The sequence below is a fragment of the Monodelphis domestica genome, chromosome 5, assembly GCF_027887165.1.
Source record: "Monodelphis domestica isolate mMonDom1 chromosome 5, mMonDom1.pri, whole genome shotgun sequence".
NCBI classification, from domain to species: Eukaryota; Metazoa; Chordata; class Mammalia; order Didelphimorphia; family Didelphidae; genus Monodelphis; species Monodelphis domestica.
This window is the reverse complement of record NC_077231.1, coordinates 310,096,224-310,110,090: the sequence shown is the minus strand read 5'-3', so window position 1 is coordinate 310,110,090 and position 13,867 is coordinate 310,096,224. Positions and strand designations below refer to the sequence as shown.

The following is a 13,867-nucleotide window of genomic DNA, read 5'->3' as shown; positions in this document are numbered from 1 at the left end:
TCCTCCCTTCCAGAATACCTGACACTTTAACCTTCCCTAAGCACTTCTCGGCTGGCTGAATCTAGAGAGAGGGAGATTTCATCCTTTGCTCATATTTACAGGAAGAATACGAGCTGGATTGAGAAGAGAAAAGAAGGGTCCTAGTTTGAAAAGATGAGATAAAGCTGGGTCTTCGCTCTCGCGCAGCGCAGTCCAGGATAGGGAAATAAAGAGTATTTCCTTGAGATTGTACGGCAGTGACTATTTTATTAACAGAATAAACATCACTAGATCACTATCTACATGTCTTAGAATTTTTTCCTTTTCAGTAGAAATATAAAAAAATGAGGGTGCACAGATACATCGTTCACAGTGCGCTGAATGTCTTTATTTACAAGATAGCATTTTTTTAATAGTGAATAAGAACAAGTCTAATGTGCTGGTTGAAATAACTGATTGATTAAAAAGGTGCTGTAAGACGAATCCCTAACACTGCCTAATGCGGTCTCATAACAGATGATAAACAAGGAAAAAAAACTAATTACTTAAATGATCAAAATATAGGTTATAGAAATCAAAATATTGGACGGGGGCAAGAATGGATTTCGGCTCTGAGTTTTCTAACCCCTACTTTTTTTTTTCTCCAGAAAAAAAAGCTTCGTCAAATAGAAAAGGCCAATTCTAACAAGTACTCTATGGGGATAAAAAAGAATTGGGAGGGTTGTCCCCCCTCTACCCGAATTGTATTGCTGTTTTGGTGGTAGTTGCAGGATTAGGCTAGAAGGTGTCTTGGGGAGTAAAGTCGGATTAAAAGATGTGGAGTCCTTTGGAAAATCAATGGTTTTGGATGGGTAGGAAATACAGTCCAAATGCCTCGATATCTGCTTTTAGCAGCAATTTAATAAAAGTTTCTAAAAAGGATTTTTCTAAGCAGACATTTGCTTTCTATCCTCCAAATCTCGGCTTGGCTGTCTTCACCACCCAGACTAGAAATCTTCCTTTCTCAGAGCTGCCTCTTTCCCTGACCTCTTCCCCTTTCTCTTGATATTTCTGCCCTCAGGATTCCACTACCTTCTTTCCTCTCTATTTATACATAAAAAACAAACAAACATAAAATAAATGCATTAGCTTTACCATCCAGCAAGTGGACATTTTCACTCGGATTTAGTTACCTGAGCAGGCATCCCACATACAACTGGGATCACAACGTAGGGGGAACATTTTTTTTTTTGTAATAAAGGCAGATGTTGACCATGACCTCCTGAATTTCACCAGCTTTCAGATTCTAACCGTTTAAGAGAGCGTCCTAAAATACAAAGGTCACATAAATACTTACAGGATTTCAGTAAATGCGTAACTTATCTGAAATTGCGTATTTGGGGGTTGGCGTTTGGGTTCTAGAGTTGGGCATTAACAGTCAGTCAGCTTGGGCTTTCGGGAGAACTGTGAAGTCTTAACCGTTTCTTATCGCAAGGTTTTTTGTTTTTGTTTTTCAAAAGACGTTATAGATTCCATCAAAGACATCTCTTTAGGAAAGAAGAGGGCCACCGTCTCTCCTCTGATCGATTTCATTATTATTAATTATTATCTGAATGTAGGCAAGGCAATGAGTTCGGCAACTTTCCCAAGAAGAGCTGCCTCTTCTCTCCATTAAAAAAAAAAAAATCCATTAACTTGTCGTCTTGAGTTTGTTGATGACTTTTTTCTCTTTGACCCTCCTGTTTTGGAACCAGATGGTGACCTGTCGCTCGGATAGATTCGTCGTGGCTGATATCCTCCTCCGTTTGTCCTTAGTAATGAATTTATTTGTAGCATATTCCCTTTCGAGTTCTTTTAATTGGACCTTGGTGTAAGGCACCCTTTTCTTCCTTCCCCTTCGATAGGAGTTCGCATCTGAGGGATGCGAGACAACATCTATTCAGCAAGGAGAGAGAAAGAGAAAGAAGGCGAGTTACATACCCAGGGAGCAGGCCCGCTGTGCCCGGGGATGGCACTAAGGATAGTCCGACTCCCAGAAACACAGCGCCCTGACGCCTGCCCAATCCCCCTCCTTCCACTAACACCTCTGCCACCTTTGGACCCAGGAGCTTTGAACTCCAGAAGGAAGGGTCAGTCTGGGGCCAAATTGATCCTTTCTACTTCCAAGAAAAATCAGCAGAGGTTGACTACCTGACGAATGAGAGGATGTGCTCAAATCCAGCCACGTTCATGGAGTGCACAGACTCTGTATTTGGTGCCCAACCTGGGGGGACTTTCTAGTAGCCAATGATACCAGACTTTCAGCTGCCTCATCACCTCCCTTCCTCCCCAACTTTCTTCTAGTCTAGCTCTCCCGCCTATCTGAAAATGGGCAGCTCTTGTCTGCAGTATACTGGGGGAAAGTGAGGAGGGAAATTGGAGAGTGGAGATAGTTGGAAACCTAAGGGATGACTCTTTATGATTTCCCCCAACTACTCCGAGAAGCATTCCTTGGAGGAGAAGGGTTCCAAAGAGCGGAGACTTGGGCACAGGGGAATCGACCAAGCGCCCTCTCAGCTACCGCCCTGGCACCCCACCCTACCCCCACTTCGAGGGTGACAGGCATAAATGGGAAGTGGAAAGCAAAGCGGCAGGGGTTATAGCAAAGCCATGGTGCAGAAGGTGATGAGGGGCTCGGAGAGGAAGAGGGGGATCGGCTGGCTCTCAAGGTTTGTTGAGGGTGGAGAGGGCAGCTGGGGAAGGGCTAGGAAAGGACTCGGAACGAGAAGGGGCATCAAGCCCAGGGTGCAGAATGGAGCCACGGGAGGAGGGAGAGGGGCGTCATTTACCCGGTAGAGTGGACTTCCAGAGGTGGGGAGGCTGGCCTTGCTCTTTGGGGCAGTACACCTGGCCATTCCAGCCGTTGGGCAAAGCCCAGGGCTGGTAGCTTTCCATGGGCAGCCCCAACGGCTCGTGGCGGGGCTCGCCGGGACCCCCGAGTCCCGGCACGACTGGCATATCCAGGTAGCCGGGCACGGGCTGGTGGTGGTGGTAGGGCCCGGCCGCGTAGCCTTGGTGGTAGAAGGCGAACTCCTTGGCGCGGGAGCTGAACTCCTCGGCTGCCGCGGCGGCTGGGCCTGCCGCCGTGTCCATGTATTTGTCAGCGAAGGCGGCGGCGGCGGCGGCAGCCGCGGCTGAGGCGGGCTGTGCGGCAGCAGCGCACGACTTGAGCGCGTTGGGATGGTGGCCCATGCGGGCGCACGGGTAGTAGCCGCTGCCGAAGTAGCCGTAGGGCAGGGCGGCGCCGGACGAGCTCTGTGCGGCAGCCGAGCAGGGGCTGCACTGCTTGACCGGCTCTGCGCCCGCTGCCCCCGTGGGCCCGGGGCCTCCCGAGGACGACGACGACGAGGACGCGGCGGCGGCAGCGGCGGCAGCAGCTGCTGCTGCTGCTGCTGCGGCTGCAGACGGGGGAGTCTCCCCCGGGGCGCTGTAGGCTGCTGCCGCTCCGGGGGCCAGGGGCGCGGGGTGCGCCATCAGGTTCCGGCACTGGTTGGCCGCAGCCGCCGCCGCAGCCGCCGCAGCCGCGGCCACGGAGAAGTTCCCCCCCGCGTGGGCGGCGGCCGGGTGGTGGAAGCCCCCGCCCCCCGCCCCGGCTGCTGCCGCCGCGGCCGCTGCCGCCGCCGCGGCCGCCGCCCCTTCCATGTTTTTGTTGAGCTCGTCCGCCACCAGGCCGCCGCCGTTGTCGTAGAGGAACATGACGGTGGGCTCGATCCAGCGGGGGTGGAGGAGCACGGAGGCTGTCATAGCCCGAGCCGCATGGAGAAGACCCTAGTGGCGCTGTTTTAAAAAGCCCCCAAGAAGTGAAGAGCGCGCTCCGCGGGGCCGGGGCCCGAGCGAGGGGGGCGGATCGCGCCCCGCGGGGTCGCGCCAGGCGTCCGCCCATTGGTCCGACCCACCCGCTCCCTCCCACGTGATATGCAAAGCAAGCTGTTCCAGGGGCTTGGGGCTGGGCCTCCGCCTCCTTCTCCACCTCCTCCTTCTCCTCCTTCTCCTCCTCCTCCTCCTCCTCCTCTTCTTCCTCCTCTTCTTCTTCTTCTTCTTCCACCTCCCCCTCCTCCTCCTCTTCCTCCTCTTCCTCCTCCTTCACCACAACCACCGCCGCTGCCGCCGCCGCTGCAGCAGCCACCCGGCCCCGGGGGGAGCAGGCACGGATAATTCAATAACACAGTCATGAAGGGAAGGAAGAAGAACGCAGGGCAGTGGGGGAAGGGAAAGAGAGGCAAGCTCGGAACTCAAGTGTCTTCGACTCCCCCCAACCCCAGCCACCGCACTCCTCCAGGGTTGGGCTCCCCGCAGCGCCACTTTCCCCCACCCCCTCTCTTCCCCACCCCCTCCTCCCCCGCAGTCCCCCATCAGGGAGGGATGGCCTAGAAGAGGGGGGAAGGGGTCTGGGAGGTGAGAGGACCGCGGTGTTTTTTCTGTACCAATGTATTCCCGAAGCTGGGCAGGAGGGACAGGTACTCTGGGAGGATGGGGCTTGGCGGGGCGGGCGGGCGGGGCACTCGCTCGGTATGTTTGGGTGGCGGTATCTGTCTGGGGATTTTTCTGTTGCTGCGTATCTGTCTCGGTCAGGACTCCAGGCGTGCGGGGCAGTTTCTGGGCCTAGGCCAGCTCCGATATTTTCCTTGGTTCATTCTTGAGGTGAGGATTGGAGAAGGGAGGGGAGCGCTTGGTAGTTGTTTTTTTTTTCTCCTGCGCCCGAGAAATGTGCGGCGCTGTTTGATCCGGCTCTAAATAGCTGATTAGGAGAGGAAAGGTCCCAAGATGGTGGTGGCCCTGGCCTAGAGACGCTTCGGGACCCCCTCCGTTTCTCTCTGCCCTCATCTCTACTGTCCAAAAGCACTGGGAGGACTTGTAGCCAACCCAGACGCAACAGACACAGCTATTACACCAACACCCCCACCCCCATCTCCCGTCCTCTAACTGATGACAATTGTGCAGATCCTTGGAAGCTCGAGGAGGCCTCCTCCCTGAGATCCTAAGTCGGAGCGGGCTGGAACGAAATAGCTTGGGAAGGACAGACTGGCCGCCCAGAGCTGGCCGCGTAAGGAAGAAGAATCCAGCCGGCTCTGGAGAATTTTCTCAGCTAGTTTAGTTAGGTTTCTCTCCTCCAAATGGCGGCTTAAATGTTTCCTTTTCGCCTTCATGTTTTAAGGTGAAACTTCCAGGTTTCGTGGCTCCTTTTTTTCGGGGGAGCAAAATCCGTTCTTACTTCTCCGTTCAGAATGCGTTCTTCTCCTTCCTCCAAAATACTCTCCCGCCCTCTTCAGCCCCCTCCCCATTTGGATGAGGCTCTTGTCTCTTTATTCTATTCGTCCTACCCATTCTGAATAATGTGGCTCCGCGGACGAGGACCTGGCTCCTCTTTTCATCAGATTTAAGAAGCTCCAGGATGCCTTGCATCTTTTTCCTGCAGAGGAGGATTTGGGCCAGGCCCTGGCTTTGGCCCTGCGAGCCCCTGTAGGCGCAGATGGAGGCTGCATATCGGGAATCAAGATTAGATAGGCGCAAAAGTCCCAGAGGTCCGTCAGCTGGAGACTCAGCCAACTCGGGTCTTCAGCACTTTGGCCCTTGCTGGGCAGAAATCTACGGACGCCTTAGGGGCTAGGAGACCAGCCTTGAGGTCTGGAAAAGAATAATCAGATGGCAGGCAGGTAGGTAGGTAAGTGGGTAGGTATGTAGACAGACACAGACAAAAATTTGTATTAAAAACGAAACCGAAGGCTTCCTGATGAAATCTTAGGGATTTCAGCGAGGCGAGCAAAGCCACAGAGGAGCTGGATTTTGTGACCACAACCCTGACCCTAAGGAGAGCTGTGCGAGGGTGGTGAGGAGGGAGCAGGCTATTTTCCTGTCCTCTTTCTTTGACGGTCCTGGACTCTAGGCAAGATGCCAGTCCGGCATTTTCGCAGAAGAAAGTATTGGCCTGCCAGCTCTAGGGATGGACCTGGAGAACAGGGGATGCCGTTAGCGATGATTTTTCTTACACTCATTTCTACGCATTTACTTGGACCAACATAAGCAACGACTGACAAGAACCCTGTCATTTCTCTGGCTTTTCCTCTCCAGTGACCTTAACTGCAAGCAAAGATTTCTTCATCTCCCACATCCTCCTCTTACTTGAGCCCAAATTTTGAAAACTGTGGCTTTCTTCAGTAATGTTGCTTTTTCGTTGCTACTCCGGCGCTTTTGTCTTCCTTTTCCTTCCACCCTCCTTTTTAGCAGTCTCATTTTAAAATGCAGGAAGAGAGAGGAGACAGAAAAGAGAGAAGAGAGCTCAGAGCTCCAAGGGCAGAGCTGTTTTACATACGGGTCAGACACGGCTAGAGGCCAAGGTCAAGTTGAAAGTTGCAGTCTAGCCAATGTGAGAGCTGTCACTCAAACCTTGAAGACCCTGTCTGATTTTTTCCAAAGGTATCATCCCTGAAAACAGTGATTTTCCTTTCCTTTAACTATCTCCCCCTTCCCTCTCTATTTCCCTCCTCAATTTGTTTTCGATCTTCTTTACAATAGTTTTCCTTTTTCTTTCTTTCTTTCTTTCTTTCTTTTTTGGAAAGGAGAGGGAAAGGGGACTCGGTGCATGTCCTTGTAGCCACCTCTCTGCCTAAAAGTGCCTCACTATACCTTTCATTTCCATTCTTTCTTTCTCCCAGAGTTGAGTTAAGCCACACTGGATAAGATACCCAATATCAACTCCGAGTACTTTGATTTTGTTCTGGTCACTTTCCAATTGTTGGTTTAAAAAGGGTGGTGGAGATGCGATCCAAATTCTTCTCTCTTGACCCCCAAAAGCCCAAGGCCAGTGATGACTCCCTGACCGGTGGATACAGGGTGAACAGCCAAGGCTCCCCGAGTCCTTCTTTTCAGAAATGGTTCCCAAACGTCTTTGGCCAAAATTTTAGAAATTACCTTTTTTTTTTCTTTTTAAGGGAAAGGACTGATATCTCTGCTTCTATTCTCCTTCGGGTTGCGAGCTCCTTTGACCCCAGTTTTGGAAAGCTAAAAATAAGAAAAACGACAGGAATAACGACTTCAGCAATGTTTTTGAGGCAAAGAGGAACTTGGTCACCTGAATTATACAAACCGATAAAATGATTCAGTTATTTGACTAGCTTTCTGCCTCGCTCAACTCAAATATACAATGGCCAAGGCCTAAAGAGAGATTAAAAAAAAAAACAAGACCTGAATAATGTAAACGAGAAATCGAGTAAAAGTAACTTCAACATCTTGTCCGAATCACGGGGTACAGAGTGACTTGTATGGGCGTCATTAGCTCTTAAAATGTCTGAAGGTCCTTGAGATTAGATACGAAGCTAAGAGGGGAAGAATGGAATGCAAAGAGCTCAGTGGGTCTTTCTATCTACTGGACTTGACTTCTAGTCCTGGCTCTGCGATAGCCGGGTCAAAACGCTGTCCGGTTCCGGAAGGCAGATCTTTTTTCTCTATTTCTTAATCTGGGATTTCAAAGACAATGGAGACCCTTAAAATCAATGAATAAATCAGAAAAGTGTAGGAGATGGCCTGGCCACTCCATTTTTTTGATGTCTGCTGGGACCGTGTGGTAAAGTAGGTAATAAGCCCTCCAGTATGTGTAAAGGGAGACAGGAACATTATAGGTTTTTTCCTTCCTCCTGAACAACAAGGTCAAGATTAGAGGGATCTAGACAGCTGCGATCTGAGCCTTCTTATTGTGTCTGATATTCTCCTGCTTCTCTCTTGCTCAACATAAGCAAAGATACCGGCATGTGGGATTTTACTTTTAAAGAAAAATATTTTTAGGGGGCCTAGGAGAGTCCTTTAGTAAAATTTCTTTTAATGGGTGGCTGGTTTTCTTTCCTCCTGTGAACCGATGCCCAGGATTCCCTGCTTTTCCAATCACAACTTCGTCCTTGGTTTTGCCCACGTAGCCAGTCAAAGGCTGAAGAGGAATGAGAACCGCCAGAGTTGGTATCGATTTTTCCGTTCTACCTGAGAACTCTCACTCCCTGAAACTGGCTTTCAAGAATAGAGGCCCTCTTTGCCTGGGCTCAGAAACCGAAAGGGACGAGCATCCCCTCAGGGCTTCGGGTGTAGGAGAGACCGACACCCGGGATTCATCCGCCGCCTTAGGATGGCTTCTGCCTGCCTCCACTGGTGCTGCGTCCTTTCCACCCCCCAGTCCCTGGCTCTTCTCTCCTAGAAAGAAGACTTGGTACAGAGAGGCACGAGCCTTCTTTGCCAGCTTCCCGGAGGTGCGGGTCTGGGCGATATCATGCCTAAGCTAGGTTAGCCAAAGGTTTGGAAGAAGCGCCAGTTCCCCAGATGGGAACCTGCAGAGAGGGAGGAGCGGCAGCCCAAAGACGGCTATTCCGGAGAAAAGAACCTGGACCGGAAGAAAACGCGGAACAAATGGTTCTGTCTTCCACTTTGATTTCGGGAGCAAATGAAATGTGCCTGCGCCCGCGCTAACTCGGAGAAGGGCTGTCAACACAAATGCAGTGCCTGTATATACCTGACTCCGCATGGCTCACACCACGTATAAACAAGGCTCAGGCGTTGTAAAGACACTCCGTATTTCAGGACATTCATGTTTCTAATGTAAGCCAGGGGCTTTGCGAGGGACCTTGGCCGATCATCTTAACCCTCTCCCTTCCGCAGCAGGGCCTGTGGCAAGGACGAGATAAGCGGAGAACAGAACGGGAAGGAAAAAATGCTGAATCTGGGGTAGGAGTCTTAGTAGTGGGAGACTGGACCGTCTGGATGAGACGGGGAAGAGAAAAGGAAGAAGGGACGGAGGAGAGCCGTGGGGAGGGTTTCTTGGGTTGAGGAGAGCAGGACAAAACCGAACCCAAAGTCAGTACCTCAAACGAGAGCCATACTTTGCACTGATTTTCACAAAATTAAGAACTGTATGCCCCCACCTCCAACCCACCCATTCTCAGGCAAATCTGGGTAAGAGAGAAACTCAAAATTGCCTTGCTTTCTTTCCATCACAGGAAAGGGAAAATTTCTAGTGTAAACAGACGATTATTAACGGTATTCTGCCGGCAAGTACGGCAAGTCTCCGGCGTCACAAACTACAGAAACCTCAGAAAGATAGGAATCCAGCGGGTGGGGGCCCTAAAGCCAGGCTCTAACTTGGGACATACCCCATACACACTTCCCATTATCCCCCTGTTTTCCAATTCCTATTTCCTTTCCCAATAAATATAACAAGGGACACCGTCTTCTGCATTTTCCTAGCGCCTTTGATCCTTCGTCCAGGAAGGAGATGGTCTGTTGACGTTGAGGACATAGTCTCAGCCCCAAAGAAGGCTGAGGATGTAGGTAGGTACTGGAAAGCAAAGGACATCGACTAGGCAAGGAGTATCTACGGAGATTTAGTCTACAACATCTAAGGAGCTCTGAAGCCTAGACTCTTAGGCTATTAAGGCCACCTTATGCCACCGAGGGCTACTTGGCAAGAGTCTTACACTCAGTTGGGCCAACTTTCTGGGACAAAGGCTATTCAGAATGTCTGCCTAGCTCAGGATCAGAGAAGTCACTTCCAAGGATCGGCAAATACAGTCTTCAGACATACTGAAGAATGTCAATGATAGTGACAATACCTGGGAAGCCAATTGCATCTTTCCTGAACCCTTGTGCTAGCTAAGGAGAAAGGATTCAGAATGTCAGAAGAAGTGATGTACTCTTCTCTGCCTTGCCAAGAAGAACACCTTGGATTCAGGCACTCTCAGCAACCTCCCTCTTCCCACTTTTATAAAAACTGGGCAGGAATTTCTGAGGCCCCCCTGCCTCTTGGCCTGCCACAGCCTGACTACTGTGAGCTGGGGTTCCCTGGAGGTAGCCTTAAATGGTCCACTCCATGCCACAAACTCTTGGCGACAAGCATGTAGTAACAGAAAACAGGAATTAAAGGTTCCAAGGCTCAGGCAAACGGCACCCCATCCATCTCTGCCTGACAGAAAGTCCTTTGTCCTCTTCCTATCTTCAACTCCAAGGTCCTAATTCCTCATAAGGAAGGCTCAGCAACCTGAGAGATCTTTCCTGGCTCCTTGAGGTGGCTCTTGAGACCTCTTCCTCACTATCCAGTCACAGTCAGGAAAATACAGAAGGGAAAAGAGCTGAAGAAAGAAGGGGAAAGGAGGCTCAATTCCATTTCCAGAATGCATGGAACAGGAGGGCATCCCAATCCAAGAAAGAGTTGGAGAAGGTTGGGTGCAGGGAGGGCTTGCTCCTTTCGGCTCTGGCTCATTCCCACCTAAACTGATGCCTTTAGAGCCCTGGTCACAGGGACTAGTCTTTCCCCCAGTGGATTCCTCAAGGACGTTTAGGAATCAAAGAAAAGGGAGAGAGAGAGAGAGAGAGAGAGAGAGAGAGAGAGAGAGAGAGAGAGAGAGAGAGAGAGAGAGAGAGAGAGAGAGGAGATGGGTGAGAGCCCTCTCAACTCCTCATCTGTACAATCTATCTCACCAGGGAATAGATGGAAACGTGCATTTTCCTTGAACTCAAAAATAGAACCACAAACGTGGCCCTGATCTCGTGTATTCAGAAAATCATGATTCTCCAGGCACTGTTAGTAAATTAATTGAAGACTTTCTCCTTGGGCCTATTAAGGATGGGGGTGGGGTGAGATAAAGGAAAAGGAAAGAAATTTCGAGGAAGGAATGGTCTAACTTGGCACCCGCGCCCCACCCCATGCGTTCTGCTAGTAGGGGATGTGAGAGCTGGCGTGCATCTGCGGGCACGCCGTTCGCAGCAGTTAAGAACCCTCTCCATTGAATAATAACGGGACTCTCCAGCCTTGAACTAGTCTATGAAATTCTCCATGTAGAAAGAAACTGAGGGAAATGCACTAATGGGGCCACGTCCAAGTTGAATGTATGATCTTTTCAATTATGCACCAAGGTGTGATCACGGATTTATGGGCACATTATATGTTTGCAGTAATGAAGTGTTCGTGCTCACACGCACGAAACACACACACACACACACACACACACACGCTTCATTTACCCACAGTGGAATAGCCCAAGATTGCGGCATGAATGAATTCAACCCTCTAGGCCCGGTACAAGACAGATCTCTTCGCCAGCGGCCGAACTGGTTGGGTCACATATTTGGCCGACAGGGCTCAGAGCTCGCTCAGACAGAGCCTGGCTTGTCCCAGGGCTTCTCTCACCTTCCGCTCCGCCAGTACACCTGTCCTGCTCTAAAGGAGAGCGGCCGGCTTCGGCCTTACCTGTTTTGGGGCAGGCGCTCGCCGAGCCAACCATCCCTCCCGTTCTCTCTCCTGCCTTTCTTTCCTCCTCAGAGCTCGTTCTGGCTCTCTCCCTCTTCTCTAGGGCGCTCGCTGCCGAGCTGCTTCCCGCTAAAGCTGCCCTTTGTACACCTTCTCGTGGCCCTGCTCTGTCTCCTGGAAAAGGGGACCCGAGGAGAGCCATAAAAATAACCTTTCGATATTCGCTTTTATGGCTATTTACACCCGGCTCGGCGCTAGAGGAAGCTCTGACGCTTCATTCATTAGTCAACCCCACAGCCTCGGGTTTTTGATGCTCGCTTTATAGGTTGAGAAGTCCACGGAACGATGAGAAATCCTCGCCTGCCGGGCACGGCACCGCAGCCATGGTGGGAGGAGAGGCAAGTGAAGAGGGCGATGTGGGACTCCTTTCTTCTCGGCTTTCCAATGAAACGCTCGACTCCAGGAGCTGGGTGAAGGGGACCCGTTTTTGTCTGAGCCGGTGGAGAGGGAGGATTTCTCCCCTTCCGAATCGGCCTTAATTTGTGATCGCCCAGAAAATGTGAGGAAGCGCTTCTTGAAAGGAAAGGTAACTTCAAGGTGTGGGAGTATAGAGTGGAGCGGGCGGTGGAGGAAAACTGGGGCTGAGGGGGAGGTGAAAGCACTATTGTCTCCTCGCTTCCGTTGCTCGGTTATTCTCCAGAGTTGGGGAGAAGCAGAAAAAAGGGGAGACTCCCCCTGAGTGTGAGGAGCAAGGCCGGCAAGCCCTGGGCATTTCAGGCTCCTCCATGCTTAGCCTGAAATACCTTTAGGCTCCCCCTTATCAAGATAATAAATGGATGGGCGGAGGATTTATGCCCCCCGTTTCTCCAGGAACGTCCAGCCTTTAATCAGGCATTTCTGTTTCTGCCCAGAACCTTTCACGGTGATTAAAGCCATGCCCCAGTCCTCTTGATGCCCTCGGCGCAAATGTGGTCAGCTATCCCACACCGAAGGATCATTTCCTCACTTGGAGACCTGTGCCCCGCTTGCCACGCATATTCACAGGCGCACTCAGTCTCCCTCCAAAACGTTAAAAGCCAAGGACACTTACTGTATGAATAATCATTTAGAGGGATGGGGGCAGGGGGGGCAGGGCGTTTTCCCTAAGAACACCCTTCCAAACCTCCAGAAGCAATTGGTTTTATTCAAATACCCAGCTTCCCTTTTACTTCACCGTTCTTGGAGAAGATAAGCCGGTTCGGCCAATGGTGACGGAGTTCATTACCGGCCCTAATCCTCTGGCTGGGACCCTTCCCCAGCAACCATAGATGGGGGATTTGAAAAGGCAGTTTCGAAAACAGGAAGAGGAAGAAAACTCCAGTAAAGAACTCTAATCTAAATCCCCCGGCTGGGCCAAGTGTCACCCCCACCTCCAGTGAATGCGGTTATTTATTCCTCGTATTCCAGCGTGTGGGATTGTTTCGAACGTCCTCTGTTTGTGGTGCTTTAATTACTTTTTTCCTGATGTCTTGTTAAATAGTTGGCTGAGCTGATGCTAAATATGCAATCGCTTAAAGGCACTTGAATGGGGCTGGTGCTTGCAAATTGTGAGTCTGTAAATTAAGCAACAGTAGACATTATGGGCACAGATTTCGTATAAATATCTCTAACAACTCCAGCTCTAATGGGTGTAAACTCCAGAGAGGCTCTGCTGCCTCCTCTGTCCTGGGAGCCTGGCACTCAGTCTCCAGTCCTTCAGCTACCTCAACTGGGCTCAAATGAGACTGGGGGGGGGGGAGGGCGGTAAGGCCATTGTTGGATTTCTCTGCTGTATTCAGAATACGGACGGAACTCTCTGCTTTTAGCTTTAGAACAGATTCCTCGCAGAGTCCCACGTCTGGGAAGGGACTGGAACATGCAGCTAAGGCTTGGAAAAGGAAAAGGGGAAGGAGAAAAGGCTCTGGAATGGGAAAGGGGAAGGAAAGGAAGGAGAGAAAGGAGGCCAGACTGGCAGGCTCATCAAGACTGATGGGGGGGGGGGAGAGAGAGAGAGAGAGAGAGAGAGAGAGAGAGAGAGAGAGAGAGACAGAGACAGAGACAGAGAGACAGAGACAGAGAGACAGAGACAGAGAGACAGAGAGAGACAGAGAGAGAGAGACACAGAGAGAGAGAGAGAGAGAGAGAGAGAGAGAGAGGGAAAGAGAGAGACAGAGAGAGACAGAGAGAGAGAGAGAGAGAGAGAGAGAGAGAGAGAGAGAGAGAGAGAGAGAGAGAGAGGTCTTGAAAACAATTCTGCCGAGAAAAATATTTTCTTTTGTCCGTCTGTCTCAAACACAGCTAGAGGCCTGCTGATTCTAATCCAAGCACGTACAAGTCTTTTGGGCAAACAGACAAGGACAGAGAAAAGCCTCAGGAGGCACGGGTACTGGGGCCTGAGGACAGGGTTAGGGAAGGGTTTTGACCAACCTTTATCCATACTTTGTGAAAGTGGAAAGAAAAGAATTGAGGCTTAAAGAAGCCATGTGGGGTATGAAGTGAAATATGTTTGCTAACTTCTCAAACAAATCCCTGAATGCAAAAAATTTCGTTTAGTTGGTGAGCGCTGCAGCAGCCAGGCTGCTTTCCTCTAGATGAAACACTCTGGCCTCTGAGCCGGGATCCACACCTTCC

At 50.7% G+C, this 13,867-nt stretch overlaps 1 protein-coding gene and 1 long non-coding RNA gene across 2 annotated transcripts; one reads left to right on the top strand and one right to left on the bottom strand.

Annotated features, from left to right (window-relative positions):
• Positions 1-226: 226 nt before the first annotated feature.
• On the bottom strand, positions 227-3,817 carry HOXA13 (homeobox A13). Its single transcript, XM_001362439.4, has 2 exons — positions 2,787-3,817; positions 227-1,893 (listed from the first exon to the last, which is right to left on the bottom strand). Exons 1-2 carry the CDS (start codon positions 3,739-3,741, stop codon positions 1,649-1,651), a joined length of 1,200 nt encoding a protein of 399 aa, XP_001362476.1. The 5' UTR covers positions 3,742-3,817; the 3' UTR covers positions 227-1,648.
• A 262-nt stretch (positions 3,818-4,079) lies between these two features.
• Positions 4,080-12,995, top strand: LOC107650208 (uncharacterized). Its single transcript, XR_001625308.2, has 3 exons — positions 4,080-4,454; positions 6,927-11,804; positions 12,130-12,995. It is a non-coding gene; the product is annotated as an uncharacterized LOC107650208 (long non-coding RNA).
• The last annotated feature ends 872 nt before the right edge of the window (positions 12,996-13,867 follow it).